The sequence below is a fragment of the Leptosomus discolor genome, chromosome 23 (assembly GCF_034619465.1).
Source record: "Leptosomus discolor isolate bLepDis1 chromosome 23, bLepDis1.hap2, whole genome shotgun sequence".
Classification (NCBI taxonomy): Eukaryota; Metazoa; Chordata; class Aves; order Leptosomiformes; family Leptosomidae; genus Leptosomus; species Leptosomus discolor.
Window position 1 is genome coordinate 4417893 of NC_141413.1, and position 23342 is coordinate 4441234.

The following is a 23342-nucleotide window of genomic DNA, read 5'->3' on the forward strand; positions in this document are numbered from 1 at the left end:
CAAGGACTTCACCCATGCTCTGTGCAGGCAGAGAAGCGTGACAAAGCAAGCTCTGCAAACGGTCTTCCTTCCCTCCCTGCGCAGAGCACCCACGTTAGCACCTCTGAAAACACCAGTCTGGCTAGCAAGGACTCAGAGCCCAACAGCTCACTGATTTCCCCCGGGAACCGCCGAGTTTGCCCTCCTGGATTCAGGTCCCACGTGTACACCAGTCCCCCTCTCCTCTCCCCCAAGCAGAGCTTGGCCTTGCTGTCAGCCCCTCATTCACAAACTCCCACCTAGTTTGAAATGATGGTTTCAAACCGCAAAGAGTCCCAAATTACAAAATAAATTCAGCTGAATTAACAAGCCACCGACCCAGCCAGTCCATCTAGCACCTCTACAGCGGGTTCCCGCAGTCAGAAACGATTGCCAGTGTAATTCTCAGGGGCTGCAGGCTGGCGGTTGTGTCCAGACCAGCTTGTCCATTTTTCTTCCCTTTGCTTGTAAGGGAAAGTTGCCAAGAACAACGTGAGACGTTGCGTGGGCACAGCCAGACCAAAGCTGGGGAGAGGCACAGCCTCATCTTGCTGCTGCCGGCCCTAACCGCTCCAGAGGATTTATAGCTCATCACATCCCTCATCTGCTTTCGGCACCGCAATCTTATCTTGATTGCTCCGTCCGGACCTTGAGGACTTTTTCTCAGCTGGAAGTGCAAGCCCACGCTGTGCCTGTGCTACCGATGATTTATACATCGCTGCACTTGAGGAGTTAATTTTATATTTGAGCTTGCAGCCATTACAAAGTCTGTGAAATCCTGGATTTTATAGTACGAGAGCTTTACCTGGCAATAAAACACAAGAAATAAGAGCACAAAAGGTCAGACCATCGCTGCTCATGGCAAACGAGCCAGGCGCCTGCGGAGGGAGAAGTCAGTGGGGCCATCCTGAACTCTGAAACCCTGTGGGACGGTGCTTCACACGCTGCCTCCTCCAGGGCCTCCCCACTCAGAGCCACGCTCTCCACGGGGAAAAAGAAATCCAAGCTGTGTTAGTGCCACCCGTGTTATAGCCTTTGTAGACGTAGTGCTGAGCCAGGGCACAGGAAGGCTGCTCAGGAACGGGCTTTCCTAATAAGACCTTAGAGAAATCAAACCATTTGCCTCTTCCGAGGTTTCAACCTCTTCCTCGTGCCCCGAGGTACGAGCGCGACCAGAAGCAGCTCTGCAGCAATAACCAGCGAGGCTGAAAGCTGACAGCACGCTCTGGAAGGGAAGGTCAGCTGGAGAGGCTGACCCTAGGGTGGCTGTCTGCAAAAAGGATCTGCACTGAAAACCAAAACCAAGCCCCTTCCTAGTCACTGTCAGCAGCTGAGCAGGTATTAAATCGCCTTTTATGACTGAGATGAGCTACAGTTGTTTGCATAAGAATAGTACCAGTGGGTTAATAAATAAATGCTCCTGTAGCATCTGCTCCAGCACACAGAAATGACCAGAGAATCTGCAGTTTACAGGTCACCTAGGGAGGGGTGCACCAGTTGAGATCCCTGCTTGCCTGGCATCAGCCACCTCACACATGCAGCAGCGTCCCTGGACGCTTGGGGACGTTGGGTTCACCCAGCCCTGATGGAAACCAAACCTCCAGCAGCCCAGGCCAGCGCCCACCAAGTCAAGGCGAGGTGTGATGCTCACAGAGTGGGGGGGCAGAGGTCCCAGTGCCCCCAGAAGGCTGCGAGTTCAACGCTCCCCGGCTCTATTTTTAGCCTTGCAGCTGGGGCAGATCCCCGTTGCTACGCTACCCGTGTTGTGGGTCCGGAGTGGTCGGCGCATCCCACCCCCGGAGCAGCTCAGCAGTCCGGTGGATGTGACAGACAAGGTTTCAAGTCCATCACGGCAGCTGTGGCAGTCACACAGGACCGCTTTCCCCCCCCCCTTCCTCCTCTTCTCCTAAACTTCCCACCCACCTCCAGCACTGGCGTGCAGCTGGGAGATATCCCTAGTGTTCAGTGGCATCCCAAAGCTTCCCCCAGCCCTGCCACGGGGCAGGCAGGCAGGTGGAAAAGTACCAGGAGTACAGCAGGCAGCGCTTGCTGCCTGGTGGGCAGACAGCCGGCTTTCCCTCGTAAGTCATTCTTCCCAGCTCCCAAAGCAAACCTTCAATGAGCCTCCAGCATTCCCTCCAAGAACAGGAGAAACCCAGCACACCTCCATCTACCAGGGGATTTCTGGGGAACACATCCTGCAGCAAACACCCATCAGCAGGTCTGAGTTGTAAATCAAGTCTCCCAAAGCCCTGCCAGTGATTTATTAGCTGGGGAGCCAATCTAAGGGGGAGCAGCCATTTGTAAAAGTTCCTGTCACCAAATGATACATTCTCTTAATTTCCAGTTAAATAACAGAGCATGAATATTTCTGTCCTTGCCAGCACCACTAACAGTCACCACACATTGCTATTGCCACGGCAGGAATAATTTATTTGGACATTAAAAAACATTCATAGTTCCTTCACATCTTCATTTCAGATGCATAGCTGGAGATACTAATTCATTTACAACAGCTATTAAAAGCTTCATTATGAGGCTTTCGCTTACAGGAAGACACACCTCAAAGCATAACCTGGGTTTTAAAGCCTCTCCATTTTATTCCGGCCCAACTGGAGCAGCTGAGGGAAGGGGCCAGACCCCTTTGCTCAGACCCCAAGGTATCTGAGGACAAAAAAAGCCCTACAGGGTTTTTGCCCCCGACATAAGTCAGAACCTCGTGGCTTTTAGAAGTGCCCTGGGCCTCCAGGGTGCTTGAGCTGCATTTATGAGTAGACACCAGTCTCCCAGGAGTTTATTCTTTTGCCATGTTTGGGATGGATGGAGTCAGTGCAGAAAGTAGCTGATGGCAGAGCGATCCCTCGGCTGCTCTGTGCGGGGAGCCGGGTGTCTGCTGCCAGGGTTGGCTCAGGAGGGAACACCGTGTCTTGAGGAATGTAGTTGAGAACAAACCGCGTCTTTTCCATCAAACCACATCTTTGCCTCCTGCCCCATCCAGTGGTTCAGGCTGGAAGAACAGTTTGCAGACGAGAACAACTCGGACATCAAACTACAGCAGCGTCACAGTCCCTGTACCTAAATCCACCGAGAATGACTGGGAAAGCTGCTGCTTCACCCCCTCGGGGGAATGACTGCTGGGAACATTGGTCTGGTAAGGCTGGAAAACCTTCTCATCCGGGTGCTGGTGGCACTGGAGTAGAAGCTGCTCTTCCCACCAGCTGTAGGGTCATGATGATGGTGAAGGCAGGCACAGGTTCGGGCCATCTAACCATCTGACTTTCTCCTAACACTTCTACAGCACAGGATGTGTTATAAAACTAAAACATGCAGCTTTATTTGCCCCATCATGCAGCTTGGCCTCAGGCCCATCGCTCAGCCCAGACTGCTCTCCCCTGCCCACAGCCCAGGCACTGTGCCGTTAGGCAGGACTGCTGGAATTGGGCACACCAGACCACAGCTCTGCTGGGAAAAGGAAATTTGAGGAGCAACAGCTTTCCTCAGCAAACCTCTCCTGGTAGTAAGCGCAGAGAAACAAAAGCAATACAGATAACCTGGCCTCATCTGTTGAGAGCTGGGGAGAGAGGTGAAGAGCTGAGGTAGAGCTAGGGGGGGGCTTTCCTGTCTCCACAGGGTCCTACACGCAAACACAGGCTGCCTTGAGCCAGACCAACAGCAGAAGGGATCGGTTTTAGGAAGCACTACCGGCTCCTCACTTACCAGTCTCTACCTCCAGCCGGGACCTGCTCCTCCCCTCCCTGAACAGTCTTCCCGGGCCAGGCTGGGAGGGAAGATGCTGTGCTGGGTAGGATGGAGGGCTCCAGAGCTGAAGCCAAGGAGGTTGCCCCAAGCCATCTAACCCCCACCGCACATGGTTAACATCTGAGCTGCTGGTACCACCCAGCCGGAGACGGTAAAGCCAGAAGACCACCTGCCAACCCTCTGGCATACTCAAGAAGTCCACAAAGTGCTGAAGAGAGAAGGCTCCAGGGCACACCAAACACTTACAGGACACACCAAAAAACACCTGGAGGGCCATGGGGTGCACGGAAACAAACACAGAGGGCTCTGGGGAACACCAAACAGCGCACAGAACAGTTGAGGGACCACCAGAAAACACCTGAAGCGCTCGGGGGACGGAGGGGTGGGGGCTGCAGAGCAAACTGACGGCCCTGGGGGCACTTCCACAGAGAGAGGCGCTCTGGGGGACTAGGAGAAGCAAACGGAGGCCTCCGGGGGCAGAAGTACCGAGGTGCCAAAAGCCGTGGGGACCACTGAAAGGCCAACAGCGGCTAGAGGGAGGGGGGGGGGGGTGTCAGTACCTAGGCAGGTCGGCTCTGGCGGCGCTTCTTCCTCCGAGGCGGGCTTTGCCCGCGGCTGCACCGCTGCGAGAGGGGCCCTGGGCACCACCGGCGGCGAAGGGCACCCCTCAGGGCACAAGCCCGGGCCGGGAAGGCAGGTAGCCTAAGGGCGACCGGCCTTTACAGGAGCCCCGGGCAACGCGACCGCCGCCGCCGCCGCCCGCCGTCAGACTGAGGGGCCGCGCCCCGCCCCCGCGGCAGCCGTTGCGCCGGGCGCATGCGCGCTTCCGGCGCGCGCGGCGATTCAAACCCGAATGGGCGGGGCGGAGCGCTCCTCGTCCGATTGGCCGCCGGCCGGCCGAGCCCGGCGTCGATTGGTCCATCGGCGAGGAGTAGGCGGGGCGGCGGGCCTGAGGCGGTGAGGCCCGGCCCGGCCCGGCCCGGCCCCCCCCGTGAGGATGAGCGCCCCGACGCCCCGGCGGGCCCCGACGGCCTCCCCGGCCCCGCTGCCCCGCGGCAGCACCGGCACCCCCGTGCTGGCAGAGTGCCCCGGTAACGACGATGAACGGGAGAGGCGGCAACGGCGGCGCTCGAAGGCCACCGACCTCCAGCTCGGCAGCACCGACTCGTCGCTGGGCCTCGCCTCACCCGCTCCCAGGTAGGGCCGGGCCCGGGGGGAGGAGTTGGGGGGAGGAGGAGGAGGAGGAGGAGGGTCCCCAAACCGCCGTGTCCCCCCCAGGCAGGCGGAGGTATGGCTGCCGGCCCTCCCCCAGTGGAGCAACGCTCAGATCTCGGACCACTACAGCGCCTGCATCAAGCTCTCCACCGAGAACGTGAGTCGCGGAGGGCTCCTGACCCCGGCCCCTCTCACACCGCCTCTGTCTGGCAGCTGTTGCAAGTCCAGGAGGGATTTTAAACTCCTTGAGCCTTGGCTACGCGGTTATTTTTCTCCCAAACCCTCTGAGCCACCTCCCTGATCCGAGCCACGGCCAAATCTGGGCTTCTCTTGCTGCCTTCCCAGTAGTAACAAAGCAGGACGTGGCACGGAGCGTATCCTGCGGGGAATACCCCCGCGGGATGAGGGTTCAGAGAGTGTTGATGGGTGTCGTGGGCCAGGGGATCAGTTCTGAGCTGTGCTTTGTTTCAGAAAATCACCACGAAGAATGCTTTTGGCTTACACCTGATAGACTATATGACCCAAGTCCTGAAACAGAAGGACTCTGAACTGACCAACTTCAAGGTGAGAGGAATCGCTGCCTGGTCACGGTGATGCTTTCTTTCTGACTGGCATTCAGCCTCAGTTTTAGTCAATAACAAACCTCCAAGAATGCTAAAGTAACTGAGCTGGTTACTGCCACTAAAAATAACTGGTAGAGGCAGCACAGCAGAATCCTACGGTGTTGAGTCCTTCTGTACCACAGAAATTAAAGGCTGAATTCTTTCAGTTATGGTCCTTCAGAAGGAGAGCTTGTTTAAAAGTAAGACTTGTGAGGCTACTGAGGTACACACTGGGTGTTAAGACCAGTAAGAAGACAAGGCTGGAAAAGAAAGGAAGTTAGTGTGGCTGACTCCCGGTCTGATTTTGATCCGGGATGGAACTTGCCAGGGCAAAGACTTACTCACTATAATAGTTGACTGCTGCTAGGAGGGAGATCTGAGTTCGTGGATGAGTGAACAAATGGTGGGGCTTCTGGCCGTGGCCTCAAGGAACCCCTGAACTAGCTGTCCTATGGTTGGTGAGACTGAGGAAGGGATGGGAAACAGTGCACAGGTTTTCAGCAGGTGGTTCTTGGCCTTCTGAAAATCTCCTGCACTTCCCCTCTTTTGACTTCATTAGGTTTCAGAATAAATCCTTCTGCAGATGTTCACAGTTTTGCTTTGTAATACAGAGCGTTCAGAAATTCGGGTCTGCAGCTTGTCTTCTGCGTTTGCCTCTTCTAGATCAGAACTTTCTCCTTGCTAACTAACTTTGTCCCCCCTGTCAGGTCGCGGCTGGCACGCTCGATGCCAGCGCGAAGATTTACGCCGTGCGCGTGGATGCGGTCCATGCGGATACGTACAAAGTTCTCGGAGGCTTGGGCAAGGACTTGGCACCTACGAAAAACGTGGACAGCCCAGAAGGAGGTGTGCCATTCACTCCTTTTCTGTTAAGCTCTTCCCGTTCCACCTGCGCCCAAGAGAAATGTCCGTGTACTTACGCAGCACCCGTGAATTTCGAAGCGCCTGTACATCTGGGAGAGCACCCCTAACTTCATTTTTCGAGGGCTGGGAAATCCCAAATTTGTTTGCCCGGGCGCTTGAGCAGGGAGGTTTGAGATGAGAACCTGAATTTCTTCCTCAATCCTGTCATTCAGCGATTTGGCCCGTCGGATTTAAACGCAAACCAAGGGTGGCCTAATCTGAAACGTCACGAATGAGGCGCCCCGCTCTTTGCCGTCCCTGGCTTTGAAACAAAAAGGTGCTGTTCAGATAAAATCGAGTCGATCTGAGGAAGTGCAGCATCCAGCCAATGAAACGTTGGTGGTTCATGCTATAGCTGCCTACCTGGGTAACTTCATCCCCACGGGGTTTTCGTGTTTGTTGGACAAACTGAAAGAGAAGTTGTGCCATCCCTCCTGAGGCTATTTTAGCAAGTTTTCTAAGTGTAACTCGTTCTTCTTTTCCTTTTAGAAGACAATCCAGCTCCTGAGGCTGTCGGGAAAGTTCAGGCAAAGAAAAAAACCTCCTTCAAAACCATCGAGCAGAACCTGAATAACATCAACGTGTCGGAGGCTAACCGCCGGTGTGAGGTGGGTGGAGGGGGGGGCTGCTGTGGCAGCGCCGTTCTGGTGGAGGAAAGGAAATGTCGCCTCGTCTTTCTCATTTCTATTCTCACTGTGCGTTCCTCTCGCGGGCTCTGACGTTCACGTGCACGTCCGTGAATTCTGCTGTTACAGCAAGGTTGTTCCCGGTCACGGATGTTCCTCCTGTGAGAGCTCTCCCCTTGCTGAAGATGACGTGTGGGTCGTTCTCCCTTCAGATCTGTGCTTCGAAGTCTCCTGCAGAGACCTGCTTCACCCCCCCTCGGTTGGCTCCGTTCCTTGATTCTCTGCTTCATTCCATACCTGCAGATTGATCCCATGTTCCAGAAAACAGTCGCGTCTTTTGATGAGTGCAGCACAGCTGGCATTTTCCTCACCACGCTGCATACCCAAAGCTGCCACAGCGAGCTCCTTTTTGACTCCAAGATCGTGCCTCTCCCTTCTTCAGAGACACTCGCGCTGCCGAACTCTGATCCTGTGGAAGTGATGGATTTAAAGCGTGAGTGCTAAGGCGGGGGGTGGGGGGGGGGCCCATCCAGACCTTTCGATCCCTTTCATCTCCCACACGTGCTCCTTTTGGTCTCGGCCAGCTTGACTTGTGCTTTTGTTCCCTGCTTGGCTACCCTGTGGCACCGTGGCTCTGATTCTGCTCCAGCTGAGAGCGGTTGCTAGAAAAACAGGACCTTGGCAGGTTTTAGATCACCACGTGTAGCTTCACCTCCGGCAGATCTGTCACACAGCAACGGAGCTGTGCAGCAGTTGAGGTTAGCGTGCTCCAGGTTAAGGCCTGACCTTCTTATGAGCATCATGAGCTGCGTGTACTGCCAAACCCCGCTGCTCTGATAAGATTCCCAGCATTATGCCCACCCTCGAGTTAGGGCAGCAGTTGAACGCTCCCTTTCTGCTGAGAAAGGAGCCCGACTGCTTTTGCAGTGAGCCCTGTGTCACCCTGCGTGCAAGAAGGGCCGCCTACCTATGGGGCTTTAAGAATGATTTCGTGCCAGGCACTTGTTTTAGGTGCTGGTTGCTTCATCCTATATCTCATCTCTTCCCCCTTTCTCTCTTTGTCTCTAGCCCTGTTAGCGCAGTGCATTGAAAAACGCCCCATCTGCTCTTCGCTGGCTGGTTTCCAGTTTACAGAGTGGGATGCCGAATCCCACGGTGAGGTATGGTTGTTAGCTCCGGGCCAGGTGGGGTACCTGAGCTGCGTTCTGTGCTCACCCCCAGAGCGAGCTCCGAGATCCGCAGGGCAGCGGGACGTTGCGCTGCAGGGCCGCCGACAGCCTTGCAGGATTATTTTCCGGAGCACCTTCTTCTGAAGGAGGTGATCTTTAAGGTCCCTTCCCCCCCAAACCATTCTGTGCTTCTCCTACAGTCAGTGTCAGCCCTGTTGGACAAATTTAAGAAGAGCGACCAAGTGTTTGACATCGACGCGGAGATCGACAGCGATGGGGAAGACTGTGTTCCCACCCTGCCCGATGACGACTTCCATTGTGACTCTCCCGGGAATACAGCAGCAGACAAGATTGGGGAATTCACAGAAAACCTCACCTCCTTCGGAACAGTCCACCAGAGCGAGAGGTAAGTAGTCGCTGCAAAGCTATAGCTTTGCTTTCATCGCAAGGGGCAACTTCTGGCAGCTCTCTGGGAAATCTTTCGTTTACTGGGTGCACGTTTCCCATCTGGCCATGGCTTGCTTTCTGCTCGGGTTTTGGGTGCACCTAGGGGTGCGTTACCCATCTGGCCCTGGCTTGCTTTCTGCCCGGGTTTTGGGTGCACCCAGGGGTGCGTTACCCATCTGGCCATGGCTTGCTTTCTGCTCGGGTTCTGGGTGCACCCAGGGGTGCGTTACCCATCTGGCCATGGCTTGCTTTCTGCTCGGGTTCTGGGTGCACCCAGGGGTGCGTTACCCATCTGGCCATGGCTTGCTTTCTGCTCGGGTTCTGGGTGCACCCAGGGGCGCGTTACCCATCTGGCCCTGGCTTGCTTTCTGCTTGGGTTTTGGGTGCACCCAGGGGTGCGTTACCGTAATCTCTCCCCTCTCGTACGGTCACGTTTCCCCAGAGCAATTCCTCGTCCGCTCGCCCTGCTCTCCACTTTTTGGCCTGCCCTTTGGCACACCCACCTCTGGGTTCGCAGCAGCCTCGACAGCGCAGCACCCCCAGTACCGTTCCCCTCTTAAACAGCGGGAGTCCCACCCGCCCGCGGGCAGGGGGCAGAGCTGGTCTGGGTACGAACTGCATGCTCGGGCCCTGCTTGAGGATGTGGCTGAGCAACTCGTGTGCTCTTCCCAGAATCGACGAGGTTCCTCTCGGAGAGGGAGACATCGGGACCTTGTGCCTTCACCTCTCCATGAAACCGGGCGAATACTCCTACTTCAGTCCCCGCACTCTGTCAATGTGGGCTGGCCCGGAGCACTGGCGTTTCAGACCTCGACACAAATGTACGTACTTAGAGACAGCGGCTCGCACGTGGCTGCTGCCAGGTCCTGCTTCCCTTTGGAGATGGGTGGCATCTGAATCCTAAAGGGGGGACAGTAAAGAAGGGGACAAGCCCACGTGGCTCTTTTCCAGCCAGGTGGGAAGCAGGACTGAGTTCAGAGGCCGGGAAGGCTCCGTCACGTGCGGATCCTTTGGTGTCTTAACGCTTTGTTGTTGGGTTTGTTAATGACGCCCAGAGGTGAGGGGGTGTCTCTCACTGCAGCAAGAGGAGGTACTAGCACTAATACAGCTCCTGCTGTTGTTTCCCACCTGAAGATTAAATGACACTTTCTGCTTCTATGAAAAGGTTCCGATCCCTTTAAAACACGAAGCCAAGAACAACTCCTATCCTTTTCCCAAAACAGAGGGAAAAGTCCTTGTAGGTGACCTTTCTGCATGGAGCAGATGCTCGAGTTAGGAGGGAGCTTGTTGGCCTTTCTCTGTCGCAGAGCACTGACAGTTTCCTTCCTTTCTGCAGCAGAAGCTGACTCTGGAAAAGAGACCAAGAAAAGGAATGCAAAGAAAGCGTTTGAAGTGAACTTTGATGAGGATGTTGACTTTGAGGTGCATTTCCGTAAGACCAAGGTACGTGCTGAGTTCCTGCCTCTTTCTCTTCTGCTGATCTCAGTGCGTCTTGGAACCGTCTCCTGCAGATGGCTCATCTCATGCTCCTGTGAAACTGGCCCTGTCAACCCAACATCACGTCTGTTCCTTGGTGCAGGGTCTTTGGACTACAAGTAGAGAATTTTACTGACCTTGGGGTGGAGAATCAGCCTGGATTCTTCCTGGTTTATACCCTGTCAGTCAAAGAGACCCTGCAGGTCCAGCCGTGTGTCCCAGGGTGCTGCGCAGAAGCCACCGGGTGCACTGACTGGACCGGTGTGGAACTCCTCTTTGGAGGCATCTCAGAACTTGCCCCCTTTCAGACAAAGACCGGCGCTCAAAGCCCTTATTTGTGCACTAATCTTCCAAGTAGTGGGTAGCTCATGGGTAATGGTATTCATTACCTTCCCCAGGCATCTGTAACTCTAGCCAAATCCATTCTGGAAAGCCAGAATGTGAAGAGCACCACACTTCCCACAGACTTCAACTATGACCCTGCCAACATTCTCCAGCTGTTCCTCAAACCAGCTGTCAAGGTAAGAGTCTTCTCTAAAAGCTTGGTGGCCACCGTTCCCTGCGCAAACCCGCTCTTCGCCAAATGCTTGAAGTGCTTCAGGATGCTCCTCGGGGCCAGCAGGTCTCTCGCTGAACTAACCCGCTTGTGGCTGTTGTGCTTTACAAGGGGCTTGCTAGAGGGCTGGGGTGCGAGGAGGAGGAAGGACCAGCAGGCTGGGAAAAAGGAGAGGTGATGAAGGAACAAGGCTTGGAGAAGTATTTAAGAGTTGTGCCTTTCCTGACCCCTGGTCTTCTGGCCCTAGTTCTACAGGACGTCTGAGCCACGCAGCTCGTTGGATCACGAAGATGAGATCGGCGAGTACGATTACAACAACCCCAACGACACCTCCAATTTCTGCCCTGCGCTGCAGGTAACTGAAACGAGAAGGTTTCTCCCTGTTGCCCATGTTTGATATGTGATGAGAAGAATTTAGGAAGCCTCTGTGCCCAGAATTAATTACTAGTGGAAAAGAATTGGAGCTGCAGATCATGACAGAGCTGCGGGAGCCTCTGCACACAGACAGCCCTGTCCCCTCACTCTTGACGGCATCAACTAAACTCTCTGCCTTTGGTGTTTGCCACTCAGTTTGCTGCAGAAACTCCCTTCCAGCCTTTTCCATGCACCTGTGCCCTAAAGTAGGAGTAAATGCTGTTGCTCACCTCTTCAGTCATCTCTGGTTTGCTCTTAGCTGCTTTGGGCTCCCCTTGAAGTAGATTTCTTCCAAAACTGCAGCTTTCTGCCAGGCCAGTGCTGCCTCCCGAGTGTGTCTGTGACAAGTCTCGGCCAGTCCCACACTGCCAGGAGAGCCTTCGTCTCTGCTGTCTGTAGGACAGTCAGGTTTGATAGTCTGAGCTCTAGATCTCCCTTGGGTTCAGCCTTAGCCCAGCTCGAGCGCCGTGGGGAGAGGCTGAATAAAAACATGTTCCACGGGGAAGGTGGGCAGGTATCGCCACCCTCCTGAGAGGTGGGCGCTCCTGTTACCTCAGGACATCTCTGGCTCCTCAAAGATGTCTCTGGGTGGCCTCACTGCTGTATTCCATCCCCATCAGGCTGCCGACAGCGATGACGACAACGACCCCGTTCAACTCGTGGGCCAGACAGGGGAGTTCAACCTTACCGCCCACCCTGAGGGTCGAGACCCCGAGCTCCACGGGGTCATCGATGATGTCAATATCACAACGTATGGCGAGCTGAACCTCATTGCTGAGCCCCAGAAGGTAAGGGCTCGCCTCGGTGCCGAGCTGCGAGCTGCTCCCTGGGCAGGTCTGGAGCGAAGCCTCTCGACACCTCGTGTGGTTAGAAGTCCCGAGACAGCAGCTTCCCTGCTGTGGGATCTCCTGGGTTTGCTGCTGGGCACTTGATTCCCAGATGGACCCTTGTGTAAGAGGAGGGAATTAAAGGTGTAGTGGTAAGGTAGCATTGCCCCTTGTTCCCAAGGAGAATCGTGTTCCTGGGGTCCTGATCGAGGACAGCGCTGCTGCTGCGCAGTTGCTCTCAACTAACCCTGGACTTCTTTTCCTCAGGTCAATAAGATCGTGATTCAGTATGCAAAGACAGCCAAGAAAATGGACATGAAGAGGTTGAAGAAAAACATGTGGGACCTCTTGACTGATGATGGACAGAAGAAAGAAACAGTGGCAGAGGTGAGCGCAGGGGGAGCCAGATACCTCAGTAGGCCCGAGGGTGAGAGAATGCCCCGCAGGTAATTGCGCTTAACCCCTGCTGAGACAGTCCTGGGCAGGTTTAGCAGCAATTCCTTGCTCCCCTGGGGTGGTTGGTGAGGACAAAGTGAGCGTAACTTGCGGTGATTTTTCCTCTGAACACTGGGGAGCAAAGTCTGTCTCAGCAGCGTCTGTCTTTTTGCTGACTAGATGGAAGATGCAGAGAAAGCGGAGGACACTTCAGTGGTAGCAGGAGAGAAGGTCTTCAGCAGCATCACAAAGGAACTGCTTCACAGGTAGAGAGGCCCTCAAAAAGGTTGGACTGAGGCTGGGGACAGGCTTCAGCTGAGCTCGGGCAAACGCTGACCCCTCTGTGTCTATTCCAACCTGCCAACTGGACCCTGATGGGGAAAAAATTCAAATCTTTTCTCTCCCTCTCTGGGTTTGCCTGGGGGAGTTATGGGTTGCTTTCAGCTTGGCAAATTCTTCACTAGCAGGAGGGGAAAGGTAGAGAAAACCCAGTCCCCGGGGAGGAGCTCATCTTCGGCGAGCTGGTCCTCGCAGGCGCGCTCCACCCCTCGGGTCGCAGCGGGCTCTGGCCATCCTGACCTCCTCCCTTCTCTTTGGTAGGCTGCCTTCTGTGATGGCTACCAACCTCTCTGTCCCCTTAGCCTTCGCCTGCCTCTTGCATTTGGCCAACGAGAAGGTAAGCGCGGCGGGCACGGGGAGGAGCAGCGGGCGAAACGTGCGGTGAAAAGCACCGGGAGCCGGGCCGTTCTCTTGCCGCACCGGGACTTCCCGACTTAAATCCTGGTGTCGGGCTGACAGCGACCATGAATCAAGCCAACGTGCTGGGAAGGACAGCCCCTGGTGAAGCCCTCGTAGCCTTTCCAGCCTGCCTGCTGTCTGTCCTTCCTTGTCCTTGGGTCTGGCAGCAGAGCAGCGAGCACCTTGGTGCTCGGGGGTGTTCTAAGCCTCGTCAGGCTCCGAAGCAGCAGCCGATGGGAAGCCTTGGGCTTGCGTGCCCTGGTGGTGACAGAGAGAGCTGGGGTTGTCCTGCACCTTCCTTGAGGGGGGGGGGGGGGTTTCTTCCAGGCCTTCAGCCTCGGAGGGGAAGAGTCTGGCTTTGTCAAACTTACCTTTTCTTTTCTGTTCCCAGAATCTGAAGCTGGAGGGCACAGAGGACCTGTCTGATGTCCTCGTGAAACAAGGCGACTGAGCCCTGGGCCGAGCACGCCACCAGGCCTGCCCCAGCCGACCAGCGCTCGCTCTGGACTGTCTCACCAGTGGCAGATTTTTTTTTTTTTTCCTCCTCCCAGCACCGTCGCTGAGAAATCCCACTGGTCTCTGCACCTCAGGAAGACCTTGTAAATCAAGGATATCCCACCTAAACCGAAGACCTGTACAGAGGGACGGTTGCAGCTCAGCCTGCCTGGCTCCTGCCATCTTTGATCCTTCAGGTCTTTCCGTGGTCTTGTGTAGTGGAGTTCCTCCATCTCACTGTGAACCTCCAGTGCCTGCTAGCTCCTCTGTGTGTCGCTCACTGTCTGTCTGTAATTCCCAGTATGTGGACTGACTGCTACTCATGTCTCCGGTTCCTCCTGTAGTCCTGTTCACCCCGTGAAATGATTTACCTTTTATACTGAGCTTAAAGACAATAAATTGCCACAGACTTTGTAGATGGGCCTTTGAGATGGGGAAGAAGGAGACTCCAAAACAGGTGAGAGTTTAAAATAACACGAGTGTCGGGGAGCAGCAAGAGCAGGGCAGCTCCCTGAAGAAAGGTGAGCCAGGAGTCATGGGGGAAAAAAAAAAAAATCACACGGCCAGAGCGTCACCAGCCAGGACCCAGTCCTCCAGTACCTGAACGATGTGAGCAGGACCAACCTGGAGATGGGGGCCAGGTTCAACCAAGAGTTGAGATCACCAGGCAAGGTCATGGTGCTGAGGCAGGTCTGAGATCAAGCAGGGAAAGTCAGGCTGCAGGTCAGGATTGGGTCTGAAGCCAAGAGATGGGGGAGACCAGCGCTCCCAGTGCAGCTCCTGAAGCCCTTCAGCTGAGCTTCCACGGAGCTCCTGGGCCACGGGTGTGGGTCAAGGCCCCTGGTGAGGCTGCTCAAGGCCATCAGGGCTTTTTAGTGTCCTCAGGACCCAGCGAGGGGGGTGGAGAGCAGCTCCGTGCAGGGTGGTGGAGCCTAGACCCGGCTCCAGTGCTGGCCCTCTGCTGCCAGCTCTGCCCCCGAGAGCTGGGCGGAGGGGGGCAGGCTGGGGGCCCGGGACGCGCTGGTGGGGCGCAAGATGAGAGGGTTTGGGTTTTTTTTTTTTAAATAAAAGTCACAAACAGGGACTTTCTTCAAGAAAGGATGTATTTCCCTGAGTTGCAATTCAGCTGAGGGGAGAGCCGCACGGGAAGCGCCAGCCGCCCCCCCGTATCCACAGCTTCGAGACCCCGAGGGGCTTCTGGGGCGATTCGGGGTGACAGCACCTGCTTCACCCCAGCCCCTCCAGCGCGACGAGGGTGGGCTTGAACACACCCGCTCCTGCCACCCCCCGGGATCCATACCACGTCCTGCTCAGCCCCGGGGCTCAGCACCCCCAGGGTAGCTGCCCCTCGCGTTGCCTTGAAGATCCTTCAGCCCCATCTCCCAGAAAGAGCCGTGGGGCCGGTCCCCAGGGCAGCTGCCTGCCTCTCGCTCCCCGGTCACCCGCGGCGTAGTGTCAGGAGGGGAGGTGGAAGAAGCGGCTGATCCTCTTGCCGCCGTGGGGGCCGCGCAGCCCTCCTCGCCGCTGCGCCGCCAGCGAGTGCCCCAGTTCCTCCTCCAGATGCTGGAGGAGGAGAAGCAGCGCTGCCACATCCCGGGACCCCACGTCGTGGTGGTGGGATGGGACGGGGCGGGGGGGGGAGCAGCTCTCCATCGCCTCCCGGGAGCTGGGTCAAGGCTGGAGGAGCCGCTGGAGGATCGCTCACCTCCTTACGGGCAGCCAGCCGCCGCTTCCACTCGCTGAGCTCCATGGTGTGCTCCTGCTCCAGCCGCCCCAGCTGCCTCCTCTCCTGCTCGGCCAAGAGACGCATCTTCTCGCTCTGGCGGAGGAGAGGAGGGGGTGGAAAACGGGAAGGAAGGCGCTCGAGGAGAGGTAGCAGGGGTACGGGAAGCCCTCGGGGTGAACCAGTTTTGCAGCGGTTCCCCGTTACCTGCATCTGCTCCAGCTCCGCCAGGCTCTGGGCCTGCTGCTGCTGCAGCTCCCGCAGCTGCTGCGCCTGCTGCGCCTGCTGCTGCCGCCTCTCCTCCTGCTGCACGAACTGCGGGGTGGGGGGACAGCCCGTGTCACCCTCCCCTTACCTAAAAGCCATTGCTGACAGCTTTTGGGGGGGAATTTCCCCATGCTTTAGCCTGGGGAACCTCGCTGGTGCCGCACAGGTCCCTGTACCTGCTTGGTCCTCTCCCTCTGCTTGGCCCCATCAGCCTCCTGGATCTTCAGGTTGTCCTTGAAGAGGGCCAGGCGGATTTTGGTGTCGCAGCGCTGGCTTTTCAGCAGCTGAGCCCGCTCCTGCGCCTGCTGGCTCCTCAGATCCTCCAGCAAGAACTGGTGGAAACGGTTCATCCTCTCCGTCTCCTGCGAAAGAGGCGGGAGGGTGAGCCAGGAGAGGGGTCGGGAGCCCGCAGGGCTGAGGGACCGTTGCCAGCCGTTCCCACCTCACCTTCTCGTGGCGCTTGCGGAGCTGCTGCCTCTGCAGCGCGTGCTGCTCCTTCACCTGCTGCCTGAAGAGCTGGTACTTCTCCTGCAGGTGCCCTTGCTCCATGCTCCACACCACCGACTCACGGGCTGCCGGGCAAGACCGCAGCACTATGACCACCTCCAAAAAAAAAAAAAATCCCAGCCAACCCCTCTGCTCCCCTCCCTAAAAACTTCTCCACCCTCCTCCTCCTCCCAGCCCAGTCCACCTCTCCTGAGGCTGTGGATCTTGCTGATGCACTCCCAGTCGATGGACATCATCTTCTTCTTGTGCTCCTGGACAACCCTCTGCAGGGCTGCGTTGAGTTCCTCCTGCTGCTGCTGCAGGAACCGCTGCTCCTGCGGCGAGCGACGGAGGGGCTTGGTGCCAGCACCCAGGGAAGATGGTCCCCAAGGCTCCTGGTGGCACGTCTAGGGGAGCCAGCGCTGCCCCAGACCTTCACCTCTTTCCCATCACCCTTCAGCTCTTGCATCCTCCTCCCACAGTCCTTCTCCTGGAGGGACTTGAGGCGCTTGGCTTCGTCCTGCAGCCTCGCCGTGTACTCGAGCTCCTGGCGCTCCTTCAGCTGCTGGTAGCACCGCTCCGAGCTCTCCACCTCCCGGTCGTAAAACGCCTTCTTGCTCTGACATGCAGACGTGGTTAATGATGGCCATCAAAGCAACCAACCCCCGCCCCGAGACCCTGGAATCTCGGACAGTGGGACCCCAGCACCCCTTTGGGCATGTCCCTCTCTGGCCATATCATGGCACCAAGGGACCGTGGCCTGGTTACCGTCATCTCCTGCTCGATGTGACGAAACATCTGCTCCCGCTGCTGGTGAAACTTCGTCTCCAGCTGGCTCTGAGCTCGCTGCTCTTCCTTCTGCAGTACCCGCAGCTCACGGAGCTCCTGGCGCCTAAAGGTTTGGGGAACTGGGGTGAGAAAGGGCCCAAAGGTGGCCCCGGATGCACCCCTCTCTCTCCCAGGGTGGCTGACTCGTAGGTGACTAAAGGAAAGGAATAGCTCAGCCCTGATGCAACATCACAGAGAAGACTTTCTCCAGCAAGAAGGAAGGTGGGACACCCGTTGGGTCCGTGGTGGCCGTACTCCCAAGCTCAGCTGATGTTGCTGCCCCTCCATCTCCCCCTTCATCCTTTCCTGCTCTCCTTGGGGGACACGAGAGCTTGTAGGAAAAGATCTTCCCCTCTTCTTTCCTTAAGCTGGCTGTTGGACACACCAGATACGGGGCTGGGCAACATTTTGGCTCCTCACGTGTCCCTGCCGCACAGCTCTGAGTGTGCAGTGAAGGGCTTGCTTGTGCTCTCCTGCTGGAGTAGACCCCAGCCAGGGAGGCAGATGGGTTTTCCAAGCCCGGAGGTCAAGCCCTTGTGCTTTGCCCCAGACCCACCCTCCTTCCCACACCCTCTCCCCTTTGCCCCTGGTCCTCCTTGCCCAGAAATGGATGGGAAACGCCTGATGGCCCCTCCACTACCAGCATCACTCACCGAGCCGAGCGCACCATCGCATCCCTCGCCCCAGCCTTGCCCACGGTCCTGGCCGTCGTCACGCTCACCTCCTCCCCGTCCACCACAAACCTGCGGGTTTTCTTGACCGTCCTTTGGAGCGAGGCAGGTTCCTGTGATCGGGAGCAACGGTTTGAGCTCAGATGGCCCAAAACGACGTAAACCCAACATGGGAGCCCGTGCAAGGCGGGGGGAAGCCAGCCTGAAGCCATGTTACCTGCAGGCTTCTCACCTGCTGGGCTTCCCTGGCAGAGAGGAGAGGCTGCGCTGCTGCAGGGAGAGCACTTGGACCTGGTACCTCTGCAGGGTTTTCCACTGGGGCTGGCTCCTCTCCTTGCTTTGATGCGATGGATGGATCTGGTGCGTTCCCTGCTTCCCACGCTGCCCGCGCCTGGGAAGAGGTGCGGACAAGGACGGCGTCGAAGCGCACGGTCTTTGTGGCCTTTGGATGTCCACCAAGGGCCTCTTGGGGCTCTGGCACTGCTCCGTGACCCTCCAAGCCACCCATCTCCTCTCCAGGTCCATCGCTTGATGGCCCTTCAGGAGCTGGAGCAACCCGCACCCCATCTTCTCCAAGCTCTCCACCATTTCCATCTTGTCCTTTCCAGCTGTTCCCACGAGCAGCTCCTGGCTGGTTCTCTCTGGGGCTGTTTTCCCCTTTCTCTTCTGTTTCTTCTTCAACAGGCCCTGGGATCTCCACAGGGGATGAATCCTCTGCTGAACTTTGAGCCTCCTCACTTGCAGGTCCCTCCCCTGCACAAGGTGCCTCTGGTTCCTCTCCTGCCATCATCGCTTCCCCCGGGCTGGCTGCATCTCCCGCTGGGTTGCCATCTCCAATCGAACACCCTTTTACGACACCCTCTTCCAATTTCACTTCTGATGGCACCAGGGCTCCCACCCCAGTTTCAGCATCGTCGGTGGATTCCTCCTCATTCCTCCCCATCTCCCGCTCAACCAGCTCCAAGAGGTCAGCGATGGGCTCGCACACGGCTGAGTTTCTCTCCCCGTTGTTCCTCTCTCCGGCCTCTCCCAGACTGGGCTGTGGCTCCTGCCACCCCTTGAGAACATCTGACCCCACCACTACCTCCTCTGTCACACTGGGCATCAGCAATTCTTCACCCCATGGCACCTTCGCCTCCACCAGCTCTGTCTCCCCAGGCTCTCCAGCACCCTCAGGTCCCATGGGGGCCCTCCCTGCTCCACCACCATCCTTCCCAAGGCCATCTTCAGCCCCAGTGGAGCCAACCTCAACCTTCAGGTCTAGCAACGACCGAGTAACCTGGTGCCGATGCCATGCCAGCGACTTGAAGCTCTGGGGTTTGGTCCCCATGGTCCACAGGTCCAGGGCTGCCACCAGCCACCCCACGGCCGAGCCTCTGCACCAGTCCCCGTCTGGGGGTGCAGGCAGGGCCGGCGAGTTGTAAGTAAGGTCTCTGCTCAACTCCTGGTTTATATCGCTTTTGGGGGTCGAAACAGGGCTCGGTTGGGCTGCAAGCCATCCCTCCACGGGCATTTCGGCCACCGGTGATGAATCGGCACGTTGGCCTTCCTCCCGGGGCTCTGCCTCGCGTCCAACCTGCTCTGCCTTCAGCTCTTGCAGTTCAGCAAGGTCTCCTGCCCGCTGTGGCCCCAAGAGGAGCTCGGCCACGTCGCAGGGGGTCCCCAGAGGGCTGGTCTCCTCCTCTTGACATCCTCGAACTTCTCCTCCTGCCTCTGCTGGGACTGATGTCCCTTGAGGAGCATCCAGCGCCATAATCTCCAACCCGCTCGGCTGTGCCCCGTGCTGCTCCTTAGCTGTTCCTTGCGACTTCATCCCTCCAAAGAACGACCTGCGCCGCATGAGCTTCAGAAACTCGGACGGCCTCTTCGCAGGGAGCCTCACGGAGCCCGCGGGCTCGGGCTCAGACCTCCTCTTCATTTGCTTCAAGAAGTCAGACACTCTCTTGCTCCTGGGCTCTGCCACCACCTGGGCGTCAGAAGGGATGCCCGGCTCCTCGCCAGCTTTCCCCACGGCACCCGGGGGCTGATGCTCCGGGGAACTCCCCGGGGTCGGGGGGTGGGAGGACTCTCCATGCTCCTGCCCAGGCTGTGGGGTGGACAACGAGGGAAGAGGTGAGGCTCAACGAGCTCGTTGGAGGGATCTTGCACCCCAGCCGGCTGCTACTCACGCACCAAGGGGACAGGACCTTCCTCCTCATCCTCTTCCTCCAGCACATCAGCCCGAGCTTCGGCCACCAGCTCCCGGAGCGGCCGCTTGTCAGAGATGCCCGCCACGAAGGGGTGCTGGGTGGGAGCAAAGGAGGTGAGAGGGGCCAGCACCAGGGATGGGTCCCCCCACCCTGAGCAGGTGGCCATGGGTGCTACCCACCTGCAGGAGCTGGCTGGCCGACCACCGCACCTCGGGGCTCTTCTCCAAGGATTTCCTCAAGAAGTCCTTGAAGTCTTCAGACCTGTAGGATGGTCCCTGTGAGCCCGGGGCCAGAAGCTCCCCATCACCCCCACTGTGGACCCCACAGACCTTGGGGTGATGCTAGAGACACTCAGGCTCTGCTAGCACCTTGGCGGGAGATCCCCACCCCAGTGCTGCCCACCAGGGTCGCCTTCCAGGGGCAAAAGTGATGTGATGGGAAACCTGCGGTGCCCGTTCTGGTGCTGGGCTTGGAGGAATCACAACCAGCACCACTTATGGTCCAAGAGCCCATCCCAGCTGCCCGGACATGGCTTCGAGCAGGAGCTGCCCCACGGGACAACTTCCCCCACCGTCACCGACATTGAGGTGACGTCTCCGCGCGGGGACTCACCACCTCTTGGGGTGACGCAAGGTGGGCGGTTGGGACTTGGCGATCTTCAGCAGCACCCGGAGGGGGTTCAGCTCGTGGTAGGGGGGCTCCATCTCGGCCATCTCAATCAGCGTGATGCCCAGGGACCAGATGTCAGCCTTGTAGCCGTAGGGGCTCTCCTTGGACGTCTCACACTGCACCACCTCTGGGGCCATCCTGTCCATGGGAGAGAGGGGAAAAGGTCCAGCCTGCCCTGGGCCTGGGGCTGGTATCTCCTCCTGAAACCAAACCCAGGTGCCACCCCATCCAGAGACAACCCTATAGGCAGAAGAGGTGGGATTCAACTCCAACTCTTCCAACGCTACCCCAGGAGGGCTTGCACCCACCAGCACCCCACGTGTCCTCTCCATACATAGTCTCCTGCTACTGAGAAGCCCACCCTGGAGCTGGTGTTGGCTGGAGAAGCAGCGATCCAGTTCCCCGAGACGCTCCTAGCGTTGAGGAGCCGGTTGTGAGCATCCACGGGAGGAACAGGACACCTGGGCTCCCCATCCCGCCTGCCTGCGCTCCCAAATCCCCCCCATCCCCGGGGGATTTCTGCCCCACACCTACCAGTACGGGGTGCCGATGAAGGACACCCGCCGCTGGACGGTGCTGGAGTTTTTCGCCGAGACGCCAAAATCAGCTGCAGAGCAGAAAGCGGCGGTGGGAGAGGACCCTTGGGGCCAAAGCGTCCCCAGGACTTCACTCCTGGCCTCCCTCCGCCCCACGGCCCCTCCCGGGACTCACCCAGCTTGACGTCCCCATCGAGGGTGAGCAGGACGTTGCCAGCCTTGACGTCCCTGTGGATGATCTTGCAGCCGTGCAGGTACTGCAGCGCCAGCAGCAGCTGCTTGCAAGCCGCTCGGATCTGCTCCTCCGTCAAGCCTTTCTCCAGCTCTGCCGGTAGCGCAAACGAACCCCGCCGCTAACGACGCCCCCCTGCCCAGCACCCCCCCCCCTGCAAACCCCAGGGGGTACCTGCAGGGAGATGACCCCCAAACCCACCCTCCCTCCTGGAGATGCTGCACCAGCCCAGGACTCTCTTCCACACCGTGAAACCCGGCGATCCCCTCCCAAACCCTCCGATGGCCGCGCGCCAGCTGGAAAAATACATGTATTTACCCAAAATCGCTGCATCCACGGCGCCTCCAGGACAAAACTCTACCAGGATCTGCAGAGAGAGGTTTCCCATCCCGGTCTGTAAATGTGTCCCCTCCAGACCAAGATGCTGGTGGGACCCCAGCTCACGCCCGGGGGGGGGGAGGGGGGGGAGACCAGCACCCTCCGCAGCTCACCCAGAGCCGCCCGTTCCAGTAGAGCGCATCCAGCAGCTTGGTGATGTTGGGGTGGTCACAGCAAGCCAAGATCTCGATCTCCACCACGTAGTCCTCCAGCTCCTCCTCGCTTGGCGTGTCGATCACCTTGGCGGCCGCCAACGCCCCCGTCACCTTGTTCTGCGCCTGGAGGGAGAGATTTCGCGGGGGGCTCGTGGGGTACGGAGGGAGGAACCCCACAGTTTTTGGCGAGGGGGAAGCTTGGACCCCCCACATCCCTCCCCGGGTGCTCGTTGCCACTGAGCCAAATGCCAGGGACAGACACGGGGACCCCGTTGTCACCAGAGCCAGGAAGGAGAGGGATGTGCGGCCACCCCGGGCACAGGGCTGATGTGTGGGTGGCCCCCGTGTGGCCGTGCCCCTCCCTGTGCAGGTCCCGGAGCATCCTGCTGCATCCCCAAACCCCCTGCATGGGTCCTGGGGCGTCTCACTGCATCCCAAAACCTTCCATCCCCAGTACGGCCGTGCCACCCTGTGTGCAGGTCCTGGAGTACCCCAAAACCCCCTGCATCGGTCCTGGAGCAGCTCACTGCATCCCAAAACCTTCTGTCCCCCGTACGGCCGTGCCACCCTGTGTGCAGATCCCAGAGCATCCCTCTGCATCCCAAAACCTTCTGTCCCAGTACGGCCATGCCACCCTGTGTGCAGGTCCCGGAGCATCCCAAAACCCCCTGCATGGGTCCTGGAGCAGCTCACTGCATCCCAAAACCTTCTGTCCCCAGTATGGCCATGCCACCCTGTGTGCAGATCCCAGAGCATCCCTCTGCATCCCAAAACCCTCCGTCAAGCTGCATCCCCCCACAGATGCAATACAGCTCCCGTGGGCACAGCCACGGTGAGCATCAGCACGGGGAGCTCAGCAAACCAACCCCCAAGGACCTTTTTTTTGGTGGTCCCGTCTGGCGAGCGATGCCGAGGCATTTGGCTGCCCCGAAAAAGCCAGAGAGGGACGAGGGTTTGGCCAGGACAAGCCCAGCCAGCGCCGGGACCACCACCGCTGCGTGCCACCGGCCCCGGAAGGCGGCTGCTGCCGTGGGTCTGACGGGCGATGAATTTGGGTTTCCTGTCGCGCTCAGGCTCTGCGTCGTGGTTGCAGAGAAAAACATCCCCGTCCCAACGCCCTCGCTCCAACCAAGGAGGCAAACACCGGCCAGCTCCGGGAGCCGGCGGCTCACCCCATGCCGAAGGTTGGGGACAGGCTGAGCCAGCCCCCAGGCGAGGACCCTGCCATCCTCTGCTAGAAATTTGGGGCCGTTTCGAGGCTTTTGGGTGGAAGCTGCACGATGTGAAGCAGCACCAAGAAAAAAAAAAAAAAAAAACCAACAAAAAAAAAGCATCTGCAAAACCCTCGGGGCACTGGTGGCGTTTTGGGGTGCTCTCCTACCTTAAAGACCTTGCCGAAGGCGCCGTCGCCCAGCTCGCCCAGCACCAGCCAGGCCTCCTCGGGGTCGACATCCCTCTTGACGTGCTCGTACCGCTTCGGCGGCTTCTTCTTTGCCGAAAACCCAAAAAGCCGCCGGAGAAAAGCCAT

At 58.1% G+C, this 23342-nt stretch overlaps 2 protein-coding genes across 2 annotated transcripts; one reads left to right on the forward strand and one right to left on the reverse strand.

Annotated features, from left to right (window-relative positions):
* Nucleotides 1–5493: 5493 nt before the first annotated feature.
* NCAPH (non-SMC condensin I complex subunit H) lies at nt 5494–13665 on the forward strand. The gene is made up of 15 exons (XM_009957883.2): nt 5494–5556; nt 6302–6440; nt 6987–7105; nt 7427–7616; nt 8192–8283; nt 8493–8698; nt 9412–9560; nt 10076–10182; nt 10614–10736; nt 11019–11126; nt 11806–11973; nt 12280–12399; nt 12628–12713; nt 13048–13123; nt 13577–13665. Exons 1-15 carry the CDS (start codon nt 5509–5511, stop codon nt 13634–13636), a joined length of 1791 nt encoding a protein of 596 aa, XP_009956185.2. The 5' UTR covers nt 5494–5508; the 3' UTR covers nt 13637–13665.
* A 1470-nt stretch (nt 13666–15135) lies between these two features.
* Nucleotides 15136–23342, reverse strand: LOC104352384 (serine/threonine-protein kinase 10). Its single transcript, XM_086477055.1, has 18 exons — nt 23196–23342; nt 21773–21937; nt 21600–21648; nt 21225–21374; nt 21048–21120; nt 20457–20651; nt 20024–20105; nt 19828–19938; nt 17888–19741; nt 17638–17768; nt 16925–17048; nt 16590–16775; nt 16362–16551; nt 16118–16242; nt 15847–16032; nt 15611–15718; nt 15386–15499; nt 15136–15243 (listed from the first exon to the last, which is right to left on the reverse strand). Exons 1-18 carry the CDS (start codon nt 23340–23342, stop codon nt 15136–15138), a joined length of 4098 nt encoding a protein of 1365 aa, XP_086333181.1.

What these genes read in the sequence shown, in the direction of transcription:
- LOC104352384 (XM_086477055.1), bottom strand. Translation starts at nt 23,342, where the DNA reads ATGGCTTTTCTCCGGCGGCTTTTTGGGTTTTCGGCAAAGAAGAAGCCG. An exon ending in CGGAGCTGGAGCAGATGCAG is followed by an intron (nt 15,500 to 15,610) that starts GTAACGGGGAAC and finishes CTCCTCCGCCAG; the next exon opens with AGCGAGAAGATGCGTCTCTT. An exon ending in GGCTGGCTGCCCGTAAGGAG is followed by an intron (nt 15,244 to 15,385) that starts GTGAGCGATCCT and finishes CTCCTCCTCCAG; the next exon opens with CATCTGGAGGAGGAACTGGG.
- NCAPH (XM_009957883.2), top strand. Translation starts at nt 5,509, where the DNA reads ATGACCCAAGTCCTGAAACAGAAGGACTCTGAACTGACCAACTTCAAG. An exon ending in AGGCTAACCGCCGGTGTGAG is followed by an intron (nt 7,106 to 7,426) that starts GTGGGTGGAGGG and finishes CCATACCTGCAG; the next exon opens with ATTGATCCCATGTTCCAGAA. An exon ending in ACAAAGGAACTGCTTCACAG is followed by an intron (nt 12,714 to 13,047) that starts GTAGAGAGGCCC and finishes TCTCTTTGGTAG; the next exon opens with GCTGCCTTCTGTGATGGCTA.